The sequence below is a fragment of the Nomascus leucogenys genome, chromosome 11, assembly GCF_006542625.1.
Source record: "Nomascus leucogenys isolate Asia chromosome 11, Asia_NLE_v1, whole genome shotgun sequence".
NCBI classification, from domain to species: domain Eukaryota; kingdom Metazoa; phylum Chordata; class Mammalia; order Primates; family Hylobatidae; genus Nomascus; species Nomascus leucogenys.
Genome location: NC_044391.1, coordinates 53,820,370 through 53,845,886, shown reverse-complemented (window position 1 = coordinate 53,845,886; position 25,517 = coordinate 53,820,370). Strand labels below are relative to the sequence as shown.

At 49.1% G+C, this 25,517-nt stretch overlaps 2 protein-coding genes across 2 annotated transcripts; both read left to right on the top strand.

Moving 5' to 3' along the window:
* Positions 1-314: 314 nt before the first annotated feature.
* On the top strand, positions 315-18,706 carry INHBC (inhibin subunit beta C). Its single transcript, XM_003252773.3, has 2 exons — positions 315-799; positions 15,915-18,706. The coding sequence occupies exons 1-2, from the start codon at positions 487-489 to the stop codon at positions 16,658-16,660; spliced, it is 1,059 nt and encodes a 352-aa protein (XP_003252821.1). The 5' UTR covers positions 315-486; the 3' UTR covers positions 16,661-18,706.
* Positions 18,707-22,036: 3,330 nt separating this feature from the next.
* INHBE (inhibin subunit beta E) lies at positions 22,037-24,724 on the top strand. Its single transcript, XM_003252772.4, has 2 exons — positions 22,037-22,564; positions 22,824-24,724. The coding sequence occupies exons 1-2, from the start codon at positions 22,267-22,269 to the stop codon at positions 23,576-23,578; spliced, it is 1,053 nt and encodes a 350-aa protein (XP_003252820.1). The 5' UTR covers positions 22,037-22,266; the 3' UTR covers positions 23,579-24,724.
* The last annotated feature ends 793 nt before the right edge of the window (positions 24,725-25,517 follow it).

Sequence of the window (25,517 nt, the reverse complement as noted above, 5' to 3'; positions counted from 1 at the left end):
GACAGTGAGCTAAAGTGCCTTGCCAATGACCCCTTCTTGTTTGAGAGTCTCCCTTTAACATTCTTTCCCAAAACCTGTGATCTGTCCCTTTCCCCCATCCCCAGGATTCCCAGCAAGGGTAGAGATCTGAGGAGGAATTTAATCTCTCACCTTTGTCCCCAGGCCTGGCAGCTCACATGGATAACAACTGTCTCCCAACATTGGCCCAGGGACATGTCTTTCCCTAAACAAACCAACCTCTCCTCACGTCCCCCACTCTGTACTTTCACTGACTATGCGTTGGCAGATTCTGCCAAGTTCCACCTGTAACTGGCTTCATTTTCAAGTCAGATGTTTGGCTGCTGCTCTGTCCCCTGCAACAAGGAGCCATGCCAACTGGACGCACACTTCTTCCAGGGCCTCTGGCAGCCAGGACAGAGTTGAGACCACAGCTGTTGAGACCCTGAGCCCTGAGTCTGTATTGCTCAAGAAGGGCCTTCCCCAGCAATGACCTCCTCATTGCTTCTGGCCTTTCTCCTCCTGGCTCCAACCACAGTGGCCACTCCCAGAGCTGGCGGTCAGTGTCCAGCATGTGGGGGGCCCACCTTGGAACTGGAGAGCCAGCGGGAGCTGCTTCTTGATCTGGCCAAGAGAAGCATCTTGGACAAGCTGCACCTCACCCAGCGCCCAACACTGAATCGCCCTGTGTCCAGAGCTGCTTTGAGGACTGCACTGCAGCGCCTCCACGGGGTCCCACAGGGGGCACTTCCGGAGGACAACGGGGAACAGGAATGTGAAATCATCAGCTTTGCCGAGACAGGTGGGTTCCTGATCTGTAGCTCTTCCCCAGAACTTGACCCCTCAAGGAAAGGAAAAGTTTCCTCACTAGCCTTACCTCTGACTCCTTCCCCAAAAACCATCCAACCCCTGCTTCCCACAGGCTGTAATCTCCTTATCCCAGGTGTCCCCACAACCCCCACATCCCCCTGGGGTCACTCTGGTAGCTCAGACCTGACCAATAGGCAGCTGGAAAGCTGGTAAATTTCACTTCTTTTGAGATTGGCTGCCGTCATCTCCTCTGGCTCCTTTCTCTGCAGGCCCCACAAACCCACAGGCTGTGGTGTGAGCCCATCCACTTCCTGGGCCTGCACACAGCGACTGGGAGGTGGGGAGTCTCTCCTTTCTCTGGCCCCACGATGTAGCCCCTCCCTTCCCCTCTCCTCCAGATGCCTCATTTGAGTAAAAGAAGAAAAAATAAAACACCAGGACTACAATACCTCACCATATGTCATGTTCCCATATATACCTCAGGTCCCCATATCACAGAGAACAGGATCAAAATGGGACTCAGAAAGATGGATAAAGGGGCTGGGCACAGTGGCTTGTGCCTGTAATCCCAGCTACTCAGAAGGCAGGAGGATCACTTGAAGCCAGGAGTTCGAGACCAGCCTGAGCAACGTAGCTAAGACCCTTTTTTTTTTTTTCCTGAGACAGAGTCTTGCTCTGTCACCCAGGCGGGAGTGCAATGGCGTGATCTCTGCTCACTGCAACCTCCACCTCCTGGGTTCAAGCAATTCTCCTGCCCCAGCCTCTTGAGTAGCTAGGATTACAGGTACCCGCCACCACACCCGGCTAATTTTTGTATTTTTAGTAGAGACTGGGTTTCACCGTGTTGCCCAAGCTGATCTCAAACTCCTGACCGCATGATCCTCCCGCCTCAGCCTCCCAAAGTGCTGGGATTACAGGCGTGAGCCACCGCACCCGGCAACCCTGTCTCTTTTTTAAAAACCTTTTTTTTTTTTTTTTTGAAATAGAGTCTCACTGTGTCACCCAGGCTGGAGTGCAATGGCATGGTCTCAGGTCACTGCAACCTCTGCCACCTGGGTTCAAGCAGTTCTCCCACCTCAGCCTCCCGAGTAGCTGGGACTACAGGCGTGTGTCACCATACCCGGCTAATTTTTGTATTTTTAGTAGAGACGGGGTTTCACTATGTTGGCCACGCTGGTCTCGAGCTCCTGACCTCGTGATCCGCCCGCCTCGGCCTCCCAAAGTGCTGGGATTACAAGTGTGAGCCACTGTGCCCGGCCTTTTCTTTTTCTTTTTTTTTTTTTTTTTTTTTTGAGACAGAGTCTTCCTCTGTCACCCAGGCTGGAATGCAGTGGTATGATCACAGCTCATTGCAGCCTCAACCTCCCAGGCTCAAGCTCAGGTGATCCTCCCACCTCAGCCTCCCAAGTAGCTGAGACTGCAGGTATGCACCATCATGCCTGGCTAATTTTTTTATTTTTTATTTTATTTTATTTTTTGAGATGGAGTCTCGCTTTGTCGCCCAGGCTGGAGTGCAGTGGCGCGATCTTGGCTCACTGCAAGCTCCACCTCCTGGGTTCACGCCATTCTCCTGCCTCAGCCTCCCGAGTAGCTGGGACTACAGGCGCCCACCACCACGCCTGGCTACTTTTTATGTATTTTTAGTAGAGACAGGGTTTCACCGTGTTAGCCAGGATAATCTCGATCTCCTGACCTTGTGATCCGCCTGCCTCACCCTCCCAAAGTGCTGGGATTACAGGCGTGAGCCACCGCGCCCAGCGTATATTTTTTTTTTTTTTTTTTTTTTTTTTTTTTTGAGACGGAGTCTCGCTCTATCACCCAGGCTGGATGGAGTGCAGTGGCGTGATCTCGGCTCACTGCAAGCTCCGCCTCCCGGGTTCACACCATTCTCCTGCCTCAGCCTCTCCGAGTAGCTGGGACTACAGGCGCCCGCCACCACGCCCGGCTAATTTTTTGTATTTTTAGTAGAGACGGGGTTTCACCGTGGTCTCGATCTCCTGACCTTGTGATCCGCCCGCCCCGGCCTCCCAAAGTGCTGGGATTACAAGCGTGAGCCACCGCGCCCGGCGCGTATATTTTTTTTATAGAGACAGGATTTCATCATGTTGCCCAGGTTGGTCTTGAACTTTTGGGCTCAAGCAATCCACTCGCCTCAGCCTCGCAAAATGCTAAGATTACAGACATGAGCCACCATCCTTGGGCTAAAAACAGCTGGGTGCAGTGGAGTGCACCTGCAGTCCCAGCTATTTGGGAGGCTGAGATGGAGGATCATTGAGCCCAGGAGTTTGAGACTGCACTGAGCTGTTTGCACCACTGCCCTTCAGCCTGGGCAACAGAGTGAGACCCCCATCTCTAAAATTAATTAATTAAAGAAAGATGGATAAAAGATAGAGGACAAGGTGGAGAGATAGTTACTTCCATAGACAGGGGAATAGTTGGAGTATATAGTGAGCAGATCAGAAATTCTAAGCCAGGACTCTAGAAAATGCAAATTGAAGGCCGGGCACAGTGGCTCACGCCTGTAATCCTAGCAATTTGGGAGGCCGAGTCGCGCAGATCACAAAGTCAGGAGATCGAGACCATCCTGGCTAACATGGTAAAACCCCGTCTCTACTAAAAACACTCAAAAAAATTAGCTGGGCATGGTGGCGGGCACCTGTAGTCCCAGCTACTCTGGAGGCTGAGGCAGGAGAATGGCGTGGACCCTGGAGGCAGAGCTTGCAGTGAGCCGAGATTGCGCCGCTGCACTCCAGCCTGGGGAACAGAGTGACACTCCGTCTCAAAAAAAGAAAGAAAGTGGCCGGGCGCGGTGGCTCACGCCTGTAATCCCAGCACTTTGGGAGGCTGAGGTGGGCGGATCACGAGGTCAGGAGATCGAGACCATCCTGGCTAACACGGTGAAACCCCGTCTCCACTAAAAAAAATACAAAAAATTAGCCGGGCGTGGTGGCGGGCACCTGTAGTCCCAGCTACTCGGGAGGCTGAGGCAGGAGAATGGCGTGAACCCAGGAGGCGGAGCCTGCAGTGAGCCGAGATCGCGCCACTGCACTCCAGCCTGGGTGAAAGAGCGAGACTCTGTCTCAAAAAAAAAAAAGAAAGAAAGAAAATGCCAATTGAGCCCTTTCCAAGCTCTTTCTTAGGTCTAGAAGACCCTTCCCATTTCTGGCCCCTCATTCCCTCGTTTTTTTGTTTGTTTGTTTGTTTGTTTGTTTGAGATGGAGTCTCATTCTGTTGCCCAGGTTGGAGCGCAGTGGCACAGTCTCAGCTCCCTGCAACCCCCGCCTCCCGGGTTCAAGCCATTCTCCTGCCTCAGCCTCCCAAGTATCTGGGACTATAGGTGAACGCCACTAAACCCGGCTAATTTTTGTATTTTTCGTAGACACGGGGTTTCACCATGTTGGCCAGGCTGGTCTCGAACTCCTGACCCCGAGTGATCTGCTCGCCTCGGCCTCCCAAAGTGCTAGGATTACAGGCGTGAGCCACTGCACCTGCCCCCGCCTGTTTCAAGACCCCGCTTGAACTGGAGCTAGATAGCCTGGGCTCAGATTCTTGCTCAGCCATTTATTAGCCATTATTATTTGACCTAGTGGTTAATAGTTTTCTCATTTGTTAAATGGGGATAATAAGAGGATAGTTGAGAGAATTAAATGGGCTAATACAGGTAAAGTACTTTGAATGTTAAAGTGGGAGGGAGCAGGAACTAGAGAGTAGACTTAGTGCCTGCCCATGGAGGAAAGGGACAAGGCAGCTCTCTGGAAATCTTTTATAAAGGCACTAATCCTATTAATGAGGGCTCCACCCTCATTACTTAATCACCTCCCAAAGGCTCCACTTCCTAATACGATCACATGGGGGTTAGGATTTCAACATATGAATTTTGAGGGAATGTAGCAGCCTCTCTCCATGAAGCCTCTTATCATTCAATGGTCTATCCCAAGTTTCTTTAGAGAACGGTGGCTAGATTCCAAGAGGATAATTTCAATGTGTAAATTATTCTCAAACTTCTACATACACCCTGCTTGCTAATGTCCTATTGACAAAGCAAGTCATTGTAGCCAAGCCTAGAATCAATCACTGTGAGATGGAACTAGACGAAGGCATGAAATCCATGAGGTAGTGTTTATTGGGGACTACCAATCTAGCAGCCTACTAAAGTCTGCCCTCTGACCCCTAACAATTTATATCTCTCCCGCAAGCAAAATACAGTCATCCCCTCCCAGCTACCCACATCAAACTTTCATCCCTTTATGGCATCAGGATCAGGCTGAAGTACAGCATCTCATCACCTGAATTAGGTGCAAATACAGGTGAGGCTCTTCTGGTACATTTCTTCAGGTGCAGGGGCCTTCAGTGGTGTCCTAGCACTGGCTTATTCTGACTTATGAAAGCTGATTGTGAACATCTTCTCCCAACTCAGCATTCAGTGATGTCACATTAGCAGCTTGAAATCAGCCATGGTGGGAGAATTTATACTATAGAAATTGACAAAGACTACAAATCAGGGCTTTTGATTTTTTTCCCTGGAGACCAGTTATTAAACATTTACCAGCATACCACTGTCTGTGTCCTAAAAATACAAGTTCTCTGCCTCCCACGCACCTAACATACAATGCCGAGGAGACAGGGACAGGATAAACATAACAGATACTCCTGTTCAAAATGGGGTATGGGAGAATAGGAGACACAGAGCAGTCACTGATCCATAAAACTTCTTTTTTTTTTTTTTTTTTTTTTGAGACAGAGTCTCGCTCTGTCGCCCAGGCTGGAGTGCAGTGGCGCAGTCTCGGCTCACTGCAAGCTCCGCCTCCCGGGTTCACGCCCTTCTCCTGCCTCAGCCTCTCCGAGCAGCTGGGACTACAGGCGCCCGCCACCACGCCCGGCTAATTTTTTTGTATTTTTAGTAGAGACGGGGTTTCACCGTGGTCTCGATCTCCTGACCTCGTGATCCGCCCGCCTCGGCCTCCCAAAGTGCTGGGATTACAAGCGTGAGCCACTGCTCCCTGCTATAAAACTTCTTATATTCAGCCAGGCAAATATCTAGGTCCACTCCAAACCCAGAATTCCCTTGGTTAGTTAGGGCCTGGTTCTGCTCCCTGGTATTTCCCATTGTTCACCACTGCTCTCCTGGACTTCCAAATCCACCCTCTCAGTCCTTGGCACTCTACCTGCTGAGATGTCTTTCCTTTTAAATAGGAAATGATCTGTGTTTGTGGCCGAGTAGTTTTCTCAGCCTACTTTCTGCCCAGAGTTGGGGGCCCAGAGACCCCTTTCTATTTTGAATTGTCCCTTTTAATCCAAACTGGTGCTGCTTTCAGTATTAAACTTCTCTTTAAAACTCTGTGGACCCTGTAAATAATAAATTGTAGTCTACTTAGTTATACAGAAGGCACCACATTCTATCAAGACAGACCCTTCTTTAGGCTACAAGTCTGTGTCATGGGATGACACCTTTAAGATGTTTAGAAGTGCATTTGTCTAGTTGTGAGGGTTGACAGAACATCGTCTTAAATTTTAGATCTCAAAAAAAAAAAGTTAGATCTTAACAAACAAAGCATTTTTTTGGTTTGTGTTTTAGACATGGTCTCGCTATGTTGCCCAGGCTGGAGTATAGTGGCTATTTGCAGCCTCAATAATATTGCATTATAGCCTCAAACTCCTGGCCTCAAGGGATCCTCCTGCTTCAGCCTCCTGAGTAGCTGGGGCTATAGGCATGTGTTCCCATGACTAGCTAACAAAAGGTTTTATAGCTGACCCTTTATTTGTTTTGATCTTCACTCTGAGTCCCTGTATTACTGGAAATGCCCTGGATTGATTTTTACCCTGAGGTAATTTCTTACTTTAAGAACCTTTTGTCAGAGAGGAAGAATGAAAAAGAATTTTTGTTGTTATTTTTCTTTTCTTTCCTCTACATGTACAACATGAAGAAAGTTTTTTTGTTTTGTTTTGTTTTTTTTCTGAAAAATTAGCAACATAGAGTAAGGGGTTCTATTTTTTAATTTAGCAAGTCGTTTTAGAAATATTTTCTGTAAATTCTGTTTGAAAATTGAACAGTGCCTTTTTTTTTTTTTTTTTTTTTTTGAGACGGAGTCTTGCTCTGTCACCAGGCTGGAGTGCAGTGGTGCAATTTTGGCACACTGCAACCTCTGCCTCCTGGGTTCAAGCGATTCTCCTGCCTCAGCCTCCTGAGTAGCTGGGACTACAGGTGCACACCACCAAACCCAGCTAATTTTTGTATTTTTAGTAGAGATGGGTTTTCACCATGTTAGCCCGGATAGTCTCAATCTCTTGACCTTGTGATCTGCCCGCCTCGGCCTCCCAAAGTGCTGGGATTATAGGTGTTAGCCACCGCGCCCAGCCACAGTTCCTTTTTTAGTTCATCTCTCTCCTGAAATGCCTTATCTTAGGCAACTAAAATATACCAATTGGCATTTTCAGCATTCTGCCTGGAAATATCATTAGCTAAATTCACAACTTTGTTAGATATCTTCCCTGGCTTCTAAGTTACCACAGGTGATAGCCAATACATAATACAAGTTCCCCTTTCTTCAGCTTCCAATAGCAATTTCCTCACTGTTCTTCCTTCCTTTACTAACAGTTTCTTCCCTATCCTTCTAACTTCTGCCTGCCACTCATTCCCGAAGCCAGTGCAACTGACCAAGCACAGTGGCTCATGCCTGTAATCCCAACACTTTGGGAGGCCAGGGTGGGAGGATCACTTGAGGCCGCGAGTTTGAGACCAGCCTGGTCAACATAGCAAGATGTTTCTTTAAAAAAAAAAAAAAAAAAAAAAAGGCTGGGTGCTGTGGCTCACGCCTGTAATCCCAGCACTTTGGGAGGCTGAGGCAGGCAGATCACCTGAGGTCGGGAGTTCGAGACCAGCCTGACCAACATGGAAAAACCCCATCTCTACTAAAAATACAAAAATAGCCGGGCATGTGGGGCACAGTGGCTCACGCCTGTAATCCCAGCACTTTGGGAGGCCAAGGCAGGTGGATCACCTGAGGTCAGGAGTTCGAGATCAGACTGACCAACATGGAGAAACCCATCTCTACTAAAAATACAAAAAATTAGCCAGGTGTGGTGGCACATGTCTGTAATCCCAGCTACTCAGGAGGCTGAGGCAGCAAGAGAATTGCTTGAACCCAGAGGGTGGAGGTTGCAGTGAGCTGAGTTCATGCCATTGCACTCCAGCCTGGGCAACAAGAGTGAAATTCCATCTGAAAAAAAAAAAAAGCCGGGTGTGGTGGTACATGCCTGTAATCCCAGCTACTGGGGAGGCTGAGGCAGGAGAATCGCTTGAACCCAGGAGGCAGAGGTTGCAGTGAGCCAAGATCAATATCACTGCACTCCAGCCTGGGCAATAAGATCAAAACTCCGTCTCGGAAAAAGAAAAAAAAGCCAACGCAACATAGTTTAGGTTTTTGTGATGGTAGCACCCCACTTCTGATACTAATTTTTGTTTCAGTTACTTATCAATATAACAAACCAGCCCAAAACATAGAGGCTTAAAACAACACATTCATTATCTCTCATGATTCTTTTTTTTTTTTTAGATGGAGTCTCACTCTGTTGCCCAGGCTGGAGTGCAGTGGCGCAGTCTTGGGTCACTGCAACCTCCGTCTCCAGGGTTCAAGAGATTCTCTTCCCTCAGCCTCCCGAGTAGTTGGGATTATAGGTGCCCACCACCGTGCCTGGCTTTTTTTGTATTTTTAGTAGAGACAGGGTTTCACCATGTTGGACAGGCTGGTCTTGAACTCCTGACTTCAAGTGATCCACCCACCTCAGCCTCCCAAAGTGCTGGGATTACAAGCATGAGCCACTGCCCCCAGCCACTCTCATGATTTTGTGGTTTGACTGTGCTTATCTGGACAGTTCTTCTGCTCCATGTGGTGTAGCTGAGGTCTCCCATGCAACTTCAGTTGGGGACTCAGATGGGACTGGAACATATAAGATGGTCTCTAATCCTCCAAAGTCTCTCCCCACATGACTTCTCATAATTTAGTAGTCTAGCTCAACTTCCTTTAAAGCACTGTGGCTGGCTTCCAAGAGTGGAATGCCTCAATATGTAAGTACTCAATAAACACCATGCTTGCTAATGTCTCACTGCCCAAATCAAGTCACATGGTGAAGCCCAGCATTAATATGGAAAGGGACAGCACAAAGCCACGAATATTGGGAGGTGTTGGCCTTTGGGGCCAACAGTGTAATAGTCTACTACAGCCCCTGTTGGTCTTATGTTTGCCTGCCATAACTGGAGTGACTTAAAAGGCGCTAACTATAGGGTGCTTTGTGACCTAGCAAGAAAAAGATTAGTTGGGCCAGTCAGACTCTTTTAGGATTTTGGAATTGGGACACTGGAAGATCTGCTCACTTAGGAGGAGCTGAGCAAAAGGTCCTATAGACTTGGGACCTGGGCTACAACTCTGGGACCTGAAGAAGCTGACAAGGAGGCAGAAGTAGTAGATCCACAGAGAGAGAAGAGTGGAACTGACTTATCTAGAGAGAGAGATGAAAGAGATCTTGTTGGCTCTGAGAGCTGTCAAGAGCAGCCTTGTTCCTGCTGGTCGCGTTGACTCACACCTGTAATCCCGGCACTTTGGGAGGCTGAGGTGGGCAGATCACCTAAGGTCAGGAGTTCAAGACCAGCCTGGCCAACATGGGGAAACCCCGTCACTACTAAAAATACAAAAATTAGCTGGGCATGGTGGCGGGTGTCTCTAATCCCACCTACTCAGGAGGCAGAGGCAGGAGAATTGCTTGAACCTGGGAGGCTGAAGTTGCAGTGAGCCGAGATTGCGCCACTGCACTCCAGCCCAGGAGACAAGAGTGAGACTCCGTCTCCAAAAAAAAAAAAAGAACCCTATTCCTGACTTTCCAATTTACATGAAGCCTAGTTGAACTTCATATCCTGCCTTTTTGAGCCCATGAGAGTATCAGTTCCATTCCCATAATAAAGCACTCTTTTTGTTTTTTGTTTTGTTTTGTTTTGTTTTTTTGAGATGGAGTCTTGCTCTGTCGCCAGGCTGGAGTGCAGTGGTGCGACCTCGGCTCACTGCAACCTCCGCCTCCTGGGTTCAAGTGATTCTCCTGCCTCAGCTTCCTGAGTAGCTGGGACTACAGGGGCGTGCCACCATGCCCAGCTAATTTTTTTTTTCTTTTTTTGAGACAGAGTTTCGCTCTTGTTGCCCGGGCTGGAGTGCAATGGCGTAATCTCAGCTCACCACAACCCCCGACTCCCAGGTTCAAGCAATTCTCCTGCCTCAGCCTCCTGAGTAGCTGGGATTACAGGCATGTGCCACCACGCCTGGCTAATTTTGTATTTTTAGTAGAGATGGGGTTTCTCCATGTTGTTCAGGCTTGTCTCGAACTCCCGACCTCAGGTGATCTGCCCACCTCGGCCTCTCAAAGTGCTGGGATTACAGGCATGAGCCACCGCGCCGGGCCTCATAAAGCATTTTTTACTTTAAAAAAAAAAAAGTAGCTAAGGCCAAATTACAATGGGTATTTAACTGCTTCCTAAAAGAGTTAGGACTTTATTAACTAATAAGGTTTTTGAGACCATGAATTTTATGATCCATCCATGTTTTGGGAAAAGAATCCTGATGTTAACATAAAATAATTAAATAAATGAAAGATCATTCAACAAGTATTTTGTTTGTTTGTTTGTTTGTTTGTTTGTTTTTGAGACAGAGTCTGGCTCTGTCACCCAGGCTGGAGTGCAGTGGCATGATCTCTGCTCACTGCAACCTTTGCCTCCCGAGTTCAAGCAATTCTCCTGCCTCAGCCTCCTGAGTAGCTGGGACTACAAGTGCATGCCACCACACTCGGCTAATTTTTGTATGTTTAGTAGAAAAGGGGTTTCACCATGTTGGCCAGGCTGATCTCAAATTCATGACCTCATGACCTCAGGTGATCCTCCCATCTCGGCCTCCCAAAGTGCAGGTATTACAGGTGTGAGCCACCACGCTTGGTCTCAACAAGTGTTTATTGAGTGCTTACTAAATACCAAGTACTAAGGATACAATGGTGAACCATACGGGCACAACTGCTGTTTTCATGGAGCTTACATTCTAGCTGCAGGGAAGAAGGAGGGGTAGGAGAAATACGTAGTAAACAAATGAATGAAGAATCACACTGGACTGGGCTTGGTGGCTCACCCCTGTAATCCTAGCACTTTGGGAGCCCGAGGCAGGAGGATCACAAGGTCAGGAGTTCCGGAGTGGCCTGGCCAACATGGTGAAACCCCGTCTCTACTAAAAATACAAAAATTAGCAGGGCGTGCTGGTGCATGCCTGTAATCCCAGCTACTCAGGTTCAATGCTTGAATCGGGTAGGTGGAAGTTGCAGTGTGCCAAGATCGTACCACTGCAATCTAGCCTGGGTGACAGAGCAAGACTCTGTCTCAGAAAAAAAAAAAAAAAAAAAAAACACACACTGATCATAGACCATAATAACATGATAATGGCTATACAAACAATTAAGCAGGATGATATATTAGAGAGATGGAGGCAGGATTGAAGGCTATTCTTATTTTATTTTATTTTATTACATTTTATTCTATTTTATTTCATTTTTGAGACAGTCTCGCTCTGTTGCCCAGGCTAGAGTGCAGTGGCATGATCTTGGCTCATTGCAGCTTTGACCTCCTGGGCTCAAGTGATTCTCCCGAGTGGCTGGGATTACAGGTGTGTTCCTCCATGCCCAGCTATTTTTTATTTATTTATATTTTTTTTACTTATTGAAGAGACAGGGTCTCACTATGTTGCCCAGTTGGTCTCAAACTCCTGGCCTCAAGCAGTCCTACCACCTTGACCTCCCGTAGTGCTGCGATTACAGGCATGTGCCACCACGCCTGGCTGAAGCCTCCTTTAGATAGATTAGGAAGGAAGCCTGAAGCCTCTCTGAGGAGGAGACATCTGAGCTGAATGCCAAAAAGAAGTCAGTCATTCAAAGATCTTGGAAAGATGTTCCAGGGAAAGGGACTAGCAAGTGTAAAGGCTATGAGATAGCTTTATGTTTGGTGAATTTGAGGAACAGAAAAAGGCCAGTATAGGTAGGGTGTAGTAAAGTGTCAAACAAGTTTTCTATTTCAAGGAGTTTAGATTTTATCCAAAGAGCAAGGGGAAGACTTTGAAGTGTTTTAAGCTGAGAAGATAAAACTAATCAGATTTATAAAAAGATCACTGGCTGATATTTGGAGAATGGTTTGGAGGGCAAGAGTGAATCACTTGAGTGAACGAAAGCTATAGTTAAAAAGATGGTTGTGAGTTGGACTAATGTGTAGTAGAGGAAGTGGGGAGAAGTGAAATTATATTAGGAATTAGAAGTAGAGTTGATAAAACTTTCAGATAATTTCAAAGTAGAGGATAAACACAATCAAGATTTTGCCTTAAGCAATGCGTTTACAGAGGAGAAGTTTGGAGAAGGAACAGGTTTGGATTGGGGGGATACATTTAGACTTCCTTGTACAGGATTGAGGCTGGGCACATTGACTCATGCCTGTGATCTCAGCACTTTGGAAGGCCAAGGTGAGAGGATCACTTAAGGCCAGGAGTTCAAGACCAGTCTGCTGGGTAACATAGTGAGACCCCCCCTCCATCTCCATCTCCATGTAAATTTTTTTTTTTTTTTTTTTTTGGAGACAGAATCTTGCTCTGTCGTCCAGGCTAGAGTGCAATGGTACAATCTCGGCTCACTGCAACCTCTGCCTCCCAGGTTCAAGTGATTCTCCTGCCTCAGCCTCCCAAGTAGCTGGGATTACAGGTGCCCACACCATGCCTGGCTAAATTTTTGTGGGTTTTTTTTTTTTTTTTGAGACAGAGTCTCGCTCTGTTACCCAGGGTGGAGTGCAGTGGCGCGATGTCAGCTCACTGCAACCTCCGCCTCCTGGGTTCAAGCAATTCTCCTGCCTCAGCCTCCTGAGTAGCTGGGATTACAGGCATATGCCAACATGCCTGGCTGATTTTTTGTAATTTTAGTAGAGACAGGGTTTCACCATGTTGGCCAGGCTGGTCTCGAACTCCTGACCTCAACTGATCCACCCGCCTCGGCCTCCCAAAGTGCTGGGATTACAGGTGTGAGCCACCACACCTGGCCTAAAAAATTTTTTTTAATTAAAAAAAGAAGAGATTGCAATATCATTGGATGTCCAAGTCAAATATCAGATAGGCACTTGGACATACAAGGCTGGGGCTCAGGGAGAGGTCAGGACCAGAGATATATATTTGGAAGTCATCAGCATATAGATGGAATTGAAAGCCATGGAATGGATGATCATTCTGGGAGAGGGTATAGATAGAGAAGAGAAGGGAGCTTAGGACTTTATTTATTTATTTATTTATTTATTTGAGACACAGTCTCACTTTGTTGCCCAGCCTGGAGTGCAGTGGTGCATTGATGTCTCACTATAGCCTTGATCTCCCAGGGTCAAGCAATCCTTCCACCTTAGCCCTCTGTAGTAGCTGGAACTACAGGTGTACACTACTACGCCTGGGTAATTTTGTAATTTTTGTAGAGACAGGGTTTTGCCAAGTTGTCCAGGCTGATCTCACTGATCTCAAACTCCTGGACTCAAGCAATCTATCCACCTCAGTCTCCCAAAGTTCTGGGATTACAGGTGTGAGCCACCACACCTGGCCTGACTTCCAACATTTAAAGGTTGGGCCGACAAAGAGGAGCTGTCAATAGAGGAGAAAAAGATAGAGTGGCCAGTGTTATAAAAGCCAAGAGAAGAAAATATGGAAGAAGGAGGGAGTGGTTAACTGTGTCAAACACTGCTTAATGGTCAAGTAAGATGAATACAAATGGATAGATTTGTTTTGTGGAAGGTGTTGGTGATCTTGACGTGTGCAATTGTAGTAGAGCAGAGGGAATAGAAACCCAACTAAGATGTTCAGTAAGGAAGGTGAGGGATGATAAGAGGAAACTGGGCAGTAGTAATAGGGATATAAAAAAATACACAGGCATTAGAACCATTCTGGTGAGACAAGGTATATGGGGAGTAAAGAAAGAATCATAGTTGTTTTTTTTTTCTTTTTTTGAGGCGGAGCCTCGCTCTGTCACTCAGGATGGAGTGCAATGGTGTGGTCTTGGCTCATTGCAACCTCTGCCTCCCGAGTTCAAGCGATTCTCCTGCCTCAGCCTCCCAAGTAGCTGGGATTACAGGCGCCCACCACCACGCCTGGCTAATTTTTGTATTTTTAGTAGATATGGGGTTTCACCATGTTGGCCAGGCTTGTCTCAAACTCCTGACCTAAGGTGATCCACCTGCCTCAGCCTCCCAAAGTGCTGGGATTACAGACGTGAATCACCAGGCCCGGCTGATCATAGAGTTTTTACAGGTGATAAAGAGGGTAGTGGCACCACCAAGAATGAAAAGGGGGTATATAGGAAGGAAAGTAATGATTTTTCAGGTTGAAAAAAATTGATTAAAAAAAATATATAGGCCAGGCGCGGTGGCTTACGCCTGTAATCCCAGCACTTTGGGAGGCTGAGCGGGGCGAATCACTTGAGGTCAGGAGTTCCAGACCAGCCTGACCAACATGGAGAAACCCTGTCTCTACTAAAAATACAAAATTAGCTGGGTGCAGCTACTTGGGAGGCTGAGGCAGGAGAATTGCTTGAACCCGAGAGGCGGAGGTTGCAGTGAGCTGAGATTGCGCCATTGCACTCCAGCCTGGGCAACAGGAACAAAATTCTGTCTCAAAAAAATAAAATATATATATATATATAAAATACATATATATGTATATAATATACGTGTGTGTGTTTGTGTTTGTATATGTGTACGCACACATGTATACACATAGATACATATATATACACACACATACGCACACACATATGTATTTATAAGATGGGGTCTTGCCATGTTGCCCGGGCTTGTCTTGGGCATGTTGCCTCAGTCTCCCAAGTAGCTGGGATTACAGGCATGCACTACTGCACCCAGCTCTGGGACAAATTGATTTTAATGTGCTGCCAGGACATTCATGTGACAAAAGTAAGTAGTTAGAAATCTAGGCCTGAAGCTTGGTGATTTCCAAATCTATATGTCTGGTCCAAATATGCAAAATGGTCTGGTCTAGGCATACAGATTTGGGAATCACCAACATAAAAATTGTGTGCTTGGCTAGGCGTGGTGGCTCACGCCGGTAATCCCAGCACTTTGGGAGACCGAGGCGAGTGGATCACAAGGTCAGGAGTTCAAGACCAGCCTGGCCAACATGGTGAAACCCCGTCTCTACTAAAAATACAAAAATTAACCGGGAGTGGTGGCAGGCACCTGTAATCCCAGCTACTTGGAAGGCTGAGGCAGAAGAATCACTTGAACCCAGGAGGCAGAGGTTGCAGTGAGCCAAGATCATGCCACTGCACTCCAGCCTAAGTGACAGAATGAGACTCCGTCTTAAAAAAAAAAAAATTGTGTTGCTTGACCATGAGTCTAATTAAGAGCTCCCTTAATGTAGACTAGAAGGAAATGAAAGTCCAAGACAGACCTTGGAAAACTCTGATATTAAAGGGATGGTCAGAGAAAGAAAAGCCAGCAAAGAAAACCAGGGAAGAATTATAACAAGAGTTGTGTCACGGAAGCCAAGAGAGAAAAGATTTTCAGGAACGAAAGGATTGTCAGCAGTGCTGTCTTAGTCCATTTTGTGCTGGTATAACAGAATACCACAGACTAGGTCATTTATAATGAGCAGAAACGTATTAACTCATGGTTCTGGTGGCTGGTAAGTCCAAGATCAAGGGGCTGGCATCTGGTGAGGGCCTTCTTGCTTCTTGCTGTGTTATTCCATGGCAGAAGGGCAAAGAGAGGGTGGGGCTGAGAATTAAACTTATCCTTTTATAAGGTACCCATTCCCAAGATAAGGGCATTAATCCATTCATGAAGGTGGTGTTCCCATGACCCAAACACCTCCCATTAGGCCCCACTTCCCAACACCACTGCATTGGGGGTCCAATTTCCAGCACATGAACTTTGGAGGACATGTTTAAACTGTAGCAAATGCCAAGTGCTATAGACAACTCAAGAATGCTGAGTATAGAGAAATAGTTGGTAGAATTGACACTCAGAAGGCCGCAATGACTGGGGCTTCTTATGTCCACAGGCCTGTCCACCATCAACCAGACTCGTCTTGATTTTCACTTCTCCTCTGATAGAACTGCTGGTGACAGGGAGGTCCAGCAGGCCAGTCTCATGTTCTTTGTGCAGCTCCCTTCCAATACCACTTGGACCTTGAAAGTGAGGGTCCTTGTGCTGGGTCCACATAACACCAACCTCTCCTTGGCTACTCAGTACCTGCTGGAGGTGGATGCCAGTGGCTGGCATCAACTCCTCTTGGGGCCTGAAGCTCAAGCTGCCTGCAGCCAGGGGCACCTGACCCTGGAGCTGGTACTTGAAGGCCAGGTAGCCCAGAGCTCAGTCATCCTGGGTGGAGCTGCCCATAGGCCTTTTGTGGCAGCCCGGGTGAGAGTTGGGGGCAAACACCGGATTCACCGACGAGGCATCGACTGCCAAGGAGGGTCCAGGATGTGCTGTCGACAAGAGTTTTTTGTGGACTTCCGTGAGATTGGCTGGCACGACTGGATCATCCAGCCAGAGGGCTACGCCATGAACTTCTGCATAGGGCAGTGCCCACTACACATAGCAGGCATGCCTGGTATTGCTGCCTCCTTTCACACTGCAGTGCTCAATCTTCTCAAGGCCAACACAGCTGCAGGCACCACTGGAGGGGGCTCATGCTGTGTACCCACGGCCCGGCGCCCCCTGTCTCTGCTCTATTATGACAGGGACAGCAACATTGTCAAGACTGACATACCTGACATGGTAGTGGAGGCCTGTGGGTGCAGTTAGTCTGTGTGTGGTATGGGCAGCCCAAGGTTGCATGGGAAAACACGCCCCTACAGAAGTGCACTTCCTTGAGAGGAGGGAATGACCTCATTCTCTGTCCAGAATGTGGACTGCCTCTTCCTGAGCATCTTATGGAAATTATCCCACCTTTGACTTGAAGAAACCTTCATCTAAAGCAAGTCACTGTGCCATCTTCCTGACCACTACCCTCTTTCCTAGGGCATGGTCCATCCCGCTAGCCCCACATGCTTAACCCCGACTCAAGGGACTCAGACCCATCTCCAACCATGAGCGATGCCATCTGGTTCCCAGGCAAAGACACGCTTAGCTCACCTTTAATTGACCCCATAACCCACTATGCCTTCCTGTCCTTTCTACTCGATGGTCTCCACTCCAAGATGAGCTGAAACAGCCCCTTCCCCCGATTTTTGTGCATCTCCAGAGAGCCCCCTTCTTTGGATTCACCAAAGTTTAGATCACTGCTGCCCAAAATAGAGGCTTACTTACCCACCTCTTTGTTGTGAGCCCCTTTCCTTCTTAGTTGTCCAGGTGAACTGCTAAAGCTCTCTTTGCATACCTTCATCCATTTTTTGTCCTTCTCTGCCTTTCTCTATGCCCTTAAGGGCTGACTCGCCTGAGCTCTATCACCTGAGCTCCCCTGCCCTCTGGCTTCCTGCTGAGGTCAGGGCATTTTTTATCCCTGTTCCCTCTCTGCCTAGGTGCCATGGTTCTGTGTAACTGTGGCTATTCTGTGTCCCTACACTAGTAGCCTGGCTACCCCCTTCCATGGCCCCAGCTCTGCCTACATTCTGATATAACTGCTTCAACACTAGGGGGTCCTAAAGGCTTTCTATCTTGCTAGTCCCTGGGGCCTCAACATCTCTTACTGGTTCCCTTAACTCTGCCTATACCTCTGTAAATAATTCCTTCACTAAGTTCTCTTGATGAAGAAAAACAGACAGCTGAATGGTCCTCTATCTCCTACAAGGGCCCTAACTGGCACCCCAGATGACACAGAGCCTGCCTGCCTATGCTGTAGTCTGCCTACTCTGCTCTCTCTTCACATGGTCTCCTCAGAACTGAGCTATTGTATCCATCTCACACTTTATGCCTCTTCTTTCTTAGGCACCCCCGTCCCTCTATCCTTCCAGAACCATCTTTGAGGTCTCATGGCTAATAAAAACCTAGGCTTTACCTGTTCCCTCTGTAATCCCTCCAAAAGATGAGACAGATCGATGCTTAGTCATCCAGTAAACTGACCAGCTGTGTGCACGCAAGTGTAGGAGGCAGAGGCACGCTCAGAGCTGGCTGCCAGGACCTCTGACTTGCCTTCCTTTCACCCGTCCCCAGTGCTCCACCCAGGAGTCCTGCCTGGAAGCTGGAATGGGCAAGGGCTGCTGGAGTGGGACAGGGAGAAGAGGAAGGCCTGGATGAGGAGAGGGTGGCATTTGCTCTGAGACTGGGTCTTTTTTAGACCTTTGCCTTTCCTCCCCCACATCTCCTCCCTTTGGCTGGACAGTCCTGAACCACAAAGTCGATATTGTCTGCAGCCCAAGGCCGAGTTTGCGCAAAACCCATGTGTTCTTTGGTAAACGTGATGTCTGTGTTTGCTCAGTTTATAACCCCCTCCTATGAGGGTAAGAGGTCCCTGAAATAGAAACCCTAGAGGAGAAAGTCTGAAAAGGACTGCCTGGGGGACTGTAAATCTGAGCCTGAGGGCTTCCTGAGCAACCCATGGAAGTTATCCCACCTTTGACTTGAGGAGACCTTCATCTAAGGAGAATCTAAGGAGGCCTTCTGGTGTCTCCCCAACACACCCCCGACCCCCAGATCTAACCTCCTTCCCAAGTACAGCTTAGTCCCCAGGGCTAAGACTGGGGTAAAGCAAAGTGAGTCATTCATCTGGGGGGGCTAAATTTTAAGGGGTTGGTGAACAATTTATTAATCAAGATAGGACTTTAATGCAATATTACTTTAAAGTCAAAATTAATGCAAAAAATCCATGATGAAAAAATAGCCTACTTTTAAATAAAAACAGGATCAGTATTATTCCCTTTCTTTTTTGGCTCTGTCTTTTGTAATAAGGGGAGAGAGTGGGTCTGTCTTCTTCCAAACATTTTCTTCTAGAGCTTCCTAGCTCCTACCTCTGGACCCCTTCAGGCTTTTCTCATTTGAGCAAGATAACCACTCCCGCTTCTTCTACTTCCTTATCCACCCCCAAGCCTGTCTTCTACTTCCTTACCTACCCCCAAGCCTGTCGCTATCCCCAGCCCCCAACCAGGTTGGTGGTAGGGCAGGCAGTGAGGCAGATGGCTGGGGTATTTATAACCCAGGAGCACTTCTTGGGAAAAGTGACTAAGATGCTAAGAACGTATTTATAGCTGAGCTCTGACGTAAGTGTCAGTGGGGAGGTAGGGCCAGGCCAGGCACAGCAGCAAGGGGGTGGGAAGAGCTGGAAATTGGGGGCACCTGACAGTGAGGGTGGGGAGAGGTGGGGTCAGTGACTCCTGCAGCCACTTCTTGTCACTTCCCCTGACTGCCTACTGATACCAACAGGTAAGCCTTCTAAGGCACCACCATGGATAGATACCTCCACTTTGCTGACCGATGTTCCAGACGCGAGGGGGTAGAGGGTTGTCATTTACCAGCCCGACCAACAGAATGGGAGCTGGGGGCTGGGGAGAACACTGGACAGAGTTCTCGAATGTGTTTCAGAGCTTGGGGAGAAATGCAGGGTGGACAGGAGGGTCTAATCATCTCAGTGCACCCCCACCCCACTCCACCCCCACCAAATAGTGCCCTGAGGTTCTAGGAAGAGCCTGGTATATCACCAAGCTCCATTGCCACGTGTTTGTGCGATGAGGTCCAAAACCAAAGGTAGCAGTGATGTGGATCCTGAAGACAGCCTCTCTTCTCTGGCAGTGTGATGGGGAAAGAACAGAGGAAACAGCTTGTCCCTGTCTCTTGTGGGGGAGGCAGGGTCCCCAGAGTGAGAGGTTGAGGAGCACTCCTCATCGCTCCATTCCCCAGAGCTGCCCCTTCCCCGTCCCTGGGAAGCTCCAGCCAGCTACAAGCCAGCTGATGTCCAGAGGCGCGGCACTGCCACATGGTGGACACTGGTGGTACTGAGGCCCAGCCCTCCAATTAGGAACCCTGTCCCCCAGATCTAATAGTCTCTCTTGACAGCCCCTATCATCTAAACAGAGGGGAGAGGAACAAAGTGGAGTAAAGACACATTTCCAAATCACACCCACTTCCCCCACAGCTTTCTCCCCGTCAAGCTTCTTGGAGAAACTGGGGCATAAGGAGAAAAGCTAGCATGAGGCCCACCCTCATGAATTCAAGGTGGAGGGGTCTGAATCCCCCCCCATTTAAAGCCAGTGAGGACTGGGTGCAGTGGCTCATGTCTATAATCCTAGCACCTTGGGAGGCTGAGGTGAGAGGATCGCTTGAGCCCAGGAGCTTGAGACCACCCTGGGCAACACAGCAAGACCCTGTCTCTACAAAAGAATAAAAAATAAATTAGCCTGTGTGGTATGGTGTGGTGTGGGGTGTGGTGTGGTGTGGTGTGGTGTGGTGTGGTGTGGTGTGGTGTGGTGTGGGGTGTGGTGTGGTGGCACGCACCTGTAGACTTAGCTACTCTGGAAGCTGAGGTGGAAGAATCACTTAGCTCAGGAGGTCAAGGCTGCAGTGAGCTGTGATCAGGCCACCCACCACACTCTAGCCTGGATGACAGAGTGAGACCCTGTCTCAAAAACATAAAAAATAAAATAAAAAATAGGTCAGGTGTGGTGGCTCACGCCTGTAATCCCAGCACTTTGGGAGGCCGAGGTGGGCAGATCATGAGGTCAGGAGATGGAGACCATCCTGGCTAACACAGTGAAACCCTGTCTCTACTAAAAATACAAAAAACTAGCCGGGCATGGTGGCAAGCAGCTGTGGTCCCAGCGACTCGAGAGGCTGAGGCAGAAGAATGGCGTGAACCCGGGAGACGGAGCTTGCAGTGAGCTGAGATTGTGCCACTGCACTCCAGCCTGGGCGACAGAGCGAGACTCAGCCTCAAAAAATATAAAATAAAATAAAATAAAACAAAATAAAATAAAGCCAGTGAGGAAATGTGGTCAGGAGGGCTGAGACTGGGAACCAAGACTGCTGTATTCACCTTGCTTTGTTGTCAAAAGCTCTTAAAGCTCCCATTTTCTACCCCCATTAACGGGCCTGAAGGGTGGTGCAGTGGCTCACGCCTGTAACCTCAGCACTTTAGGAGGCTGAGGCAAGTGGATTGCTTGAGCCCAGGAGTTCAAGACCAGCCTGGGCAACATAGCGAGACCCTGTCTCTACGGAAAATTTAAAAATTAGCCAGGTGTGGTGGTGCGCACCTGTATTCCCAACTACTAAGGAGGCTGAGGCAGAAGGATTGTCTGAGCCCAGGAGTTCAAGGCTGCAGTGAGCTATGATTGTGCCACTGCACTGCAGCCTGAATAACAGATTGAGACCTTACCTCAATAAAATAAAATAAAATTTAAATTTTAAAAATTTAAGAAAAAAAAGAGGCCTGGCACTACTTCTAGGATGCCCCAAATTTAAGCAACTCTCACAGTCCCTTGAAAGAGAAGTGGCAGCTGGGTATAGGCCCTCCCAAGTGTCATGCCCCCTGACAGTCCTGATGGACTCTGCCCTGTTTAAGATTGCATCACCACCACCACCACCTCTCTGGGCTTCCCCAGACATCACAGGAACACGTTCCCCGCCCCAACCCCCCTGCTCTGGCCCTCCTCCACATCATGCTCCAGGCCAACTGGACTCTGGGCGGCCAGCACAGGCAGGGTCAGGGGGTGACTTCTGTGCCTCGTGGCACTGCCACCTGGGCCTGAGCAAGAGGGCTCCATTCTCCTACCCGCCCAAACCCTCATCCCTCTCCCAGCTCCAATGCTGGAAATAAAGAGACCAGAATTTTCCTTCTGGCCTAAGGGCCCCAGAGAAATACCCACGGGAACTCACAGCTGCCTCATGGAAACTGCTGCAGCAGTGGTGAAGCCAGAAAGACTAGAGGTATGAGGGAAAATTGCCCTTCCCCACCTGGCTCATAAGGCGTTCCCTCCCCCAAGTCCCAGACCTTGGGGACTGGGCATGTGAAATCATCCTCTTTCTTGCATCATGCGTGTCCACATTGCACCCCCCACCCCCATACCCCTACTTCAGGCCCAGTCACCATGGCCAGATGGTGAAACCTGAGCTGGTGGGGAGGAGGACCTCCACCCCCTGCAGGGGCCTGATGGGCAGCACAGCTGGCCAATCCTGGGACTCCGAGGGTAGGTCGGCTGGCTGACCACTAGGTTTGGAAGCCCCAGGCAGCTGGCTCTAAAGAGGCCCCAGGTCAGTAGCCAGACATGAGCTGTGAGGGTCAAGCACAGCTATCCATCAGATGATCTACTTTCAGCCTTCCTGAGTCCCAGACAATAGAAGACAGGTGGCTCTACCCTTGGCCAAGGGTAGGTGTGGCAGTGGTGTCTGCTGTCACTGTGCCCTCATTGGCCCCCAGCAATCAGACTCAACAGACGGAGCAACTGCCATCTGAGGCTCCCGAACCAGGGCCATTCACCAGGAGCATGGGGCTCCCTGATGTCCAGCTCTGGCTGGTGCTGCTGTGGGCACTGGTGCGAGCACAGGGGACAGGGTCTGTGTGTCCCTCCTGTGGGGGCTCCAAACTGGCGCCCCAAGCAGAACGAGCTCTGGTGCTGGAGCTAGCCAAGCAGCAAATCCTGGATGGGTTGCACCTGACCAGTCGTCCCAGAATAACTCATCCTCCACCCCAGGCAGCGCTGACCAGAGCCCTCCGGAGACTACAGCCAGGGAGTGTGGCTTCAGGGAATGGGGAGGAGGTCATCAGCTTTGCTACTGTCACAGGTGGGTGAGGGAGAGAGCAACAGGCAGAGAGCAGATAGGGAAAAGGAGGCAGAAGGGGAGCCTGGCAGGAGCAGCAGAGGGAGTGGGGTGTGGCAGGAGAACGAGGAGCTGGGGCAGGGACTGGTTGCAGAGGACACAAAGCACTCTCTACTTTTCTAAAGGTAGGTTCGAGGGAGAGCAGTGGGCAGGGCTTGGGGAGTCTCAGAGGAGAGCTTCATCTCTGCTCACATTTTCTTTCCCTTTTCTGTCTTTCGGGCAGACTCCACTTCAGCCTACAGCTCCCTGCTCACTTTTCACCTGTCCACTCCTCGGTCCCACCACCTGTACCATGCCCGCCTGTGGCTGCACGTGCTCCCCACCCTTCCTGGCACTCTTTGCTTGAGGATCTTCCGATGGGGACCAAGGAGGAGGCGCCAAGGGTCCCGTACCCTCCTGGCTGAGCACCACATCACCAACCTGGGCTGGCATGCCTTAACTCTGCCCTCTAGTGGCTTGAGGGGTGAGAAGTCTGGTGTCCTGAAACTGCAACTAGACTGCAGACCCCTAGAAGGCAACAGCACAGTTACTGGACAACCAAGGCGGCTCCTGGACACAGCAGGACATCAGCAGCCCTTCCTAGAGCTTAAGATCCGAGCCAATGAGCCTGGAGCAGGCCGGGCCAGGAGGAGGACCCCCACCTGTGAGCCTGCGACCCCCTTATGTTGCAGGCGAGACCGTTACGTAGACTTCCAGGAACTGGGATGGCAGGACTGGATACTGCAGCCCGAGGGGTACCAACTGAATTACTGCAGTGGGCAGTGCCCTCCCCACCTGGCTGGCAGCCCAGGCATTGCTGCCTCTTTCCATTCTGCCGTCTTCAGCCTCCTCAAAGCCAACAATCCTTGGCCTGCCAGTACCTCATGTTGTGTCCCTACTGCCCGAAGGCCCCTCTCTCTCCTCTACCTGGATCATAATGGCAATGTGGTCAAGACAGATGTGCCAGATATGGTGGTGGAGGCCTGTGGCTGCAGCTAGCAAGAGGACCTGGGGCTTTGGAGTGAAGAGACCAAGATGAAGTTTCCCAGGCACAGGGCACTTGTGACTGGAGGCGTCAGATTCCTGATCCACACCCCAACCCAAAAACCACCTGGCAGTATGACTCACTTGACCCCTACGGGACCCAAATGGGCACTTTCTTGTCTGAGACTCTGGCTTGTTCCAGGTTGGCTGATGTGTTGGGAGATGGGTAAAGCGTTTCTTCTAAAGGGGTCTACCCAGAAAGCATGATTTCCTGCCCTAAGTCCTGTGAGAAGATGTCAGGGACTAGGGAGGGAGGGAGGGAAGGCAGAGAAAAATTACTAAGTCTCTCCCAAGATGAGAAAGTCCTCAAGTGAGGGGAGGAGGAAGCAGATAGATGGTCCAGCAGGCTTGAAGCAGGGTAAGCAGGCTGGCCCAGGGTAAGGGCTGTTGAGGTATCTTAAGGGAGGGTCAAGAGGGAGACGGGCAAGGCGCTGAGGGAGGATGCTTAGGGGACCCCCAGAAACAGGAGTCAGGAAAATGAGGTACTAAGCCTAAGAAGTTCCCTGGTTTTTCCCAGGGGACAGGACCCACTGGAAGACAAGCATTTACACTTTCTTTCTTCTTTTTCTTTTTGTTTTTTTAAGACGGAGTCTCGCTCTGTCACCAGGTTGGAGTGCAGTGGCACGATCTTGGCTCACTGCAACCTCCGTCTCCTGGGTTCAAGTGATTCTTCTGCCTCAGCCTCCCGAGTAGCTGGGATTATAGGCACCCGCTAATTTTTGTATTCAACATGTTGGCCAGGATGGTCTTGATGTCTTGACCTCTTGATCCACCCGACTTGGCCTCCCAAAGTGATGAGATTACAGGTGTGAGCCACCGCGCCCGGCTTATACTTTCTTAATAAAAAGGAGAAAGAAAATCAACAAATGTGAGTCATAAAGAAGGGTTCGGATGATGGTCCAGAGCAACAGTTCTTCAAGTGTACTCTGTAGGCTTCTGGGAGGTCCCTTTTCAGGGGTGTCCACAAAGTCAAAGCTATTTTCATAATAATACTAACATGTTATTCGCCTTTTGAATTCTCATTATCTTAAAATTGTACAGTGGAGTTTTCCAGAGGCTGTGTGACATGTGATTACATCATCTTTCTGACATCATTGTTAATGGAATGTGTGCTTGTATGTTCTTGTGTTATAGCCTTTTTCAGTTTTAATTTCTAATGTAGTGAATTGATAGATGTAAATCATATGAACAAAAGCTCAATGATTTTTTTTTTTTTTTTTTTTGAGACGGAGTCTCGCTCTGTCGCCCAAGCTGGAGTGCAGTGGTGCAATCTCGGCTCACTGCAACCTCCACCTCCCAAGTTCAAGCGATTCTTCTGCCTCAGCCTCCTGAGTAGCTGGGACTACAGGCCTGCGCCACCATGCCCAGCTAATTTTGTATTTTTAGTAGAGACAGGGTTTCACCATGTTGGCCAGGCTGGTCTTGGACTCCTGACCTGAGGTGATCCGCCCGCCTTGGCCTCCCAAAGTGCTGGGATTACAGGTCTGAGCCACTGTGCCTAACCTAATGACTTTTAAGAGTATAGAGGAAACCAAAAAGTTTGAGACTCACTGGTCTATAGAACTGGGTGGGGAGAAGAAAGTAACGTGTTCTAAGAGAGCTCCTCTTGCTGGGCACCAGTGGTCCCAGCTTCTTGGGAGGCTAAGGCCGGAAGACCGCTTAAACCCAGGAGTTCAAGGCTATGATAACACTTGTGAATAGCCTCTGCACTCCAGCCTGGGCAAATAGTGAGACCCCGTTCCAAATAAAAATAAATAAATAAATAAATACATAAATAGCTCCTCTGGAAGAAGGGGCTCGAGGCTGGGGCAGGAGCATGTGTGGGGTGCCTTCTTTTCAGTGACCGTTAGTCTGGTCTGACTGAGCTGGGTCTCTGACCCTCTGGGGATAACTA

Excerpts from the sequence above, each read along its gene's own strand:
- INHBC (XM_003252773.3), top strand. The coding sequence starts at position 487 with ATGACCTCCTCATTGCTTCTGGCCTTTCTCCTCCTGGCTCCAACCACA. Across the intron at positions 800-15,914 it reads CATCAGCTTTGCCGAGACAG|GCCTGTCCACCATCAACCAG; the intron begins GTGGGTTCCTGA and ends TTATGTCCACAG.
- INHBE (XM_003252772.4), top strand. The coding sequence starts at position 22,267 with ATGGGGCTCCCTGATGTCCAGCTCTGGCTGGTGCTGCTGTGGGCACTG. Across the intron at positions 22,565-22,823 it reads CAGCTTTGCTACTGTCACAG|ACTCCACTTCAGCCTACAGC; the intron begins GTGGGTGAGGGA and ends TCTTTCGGGCAG.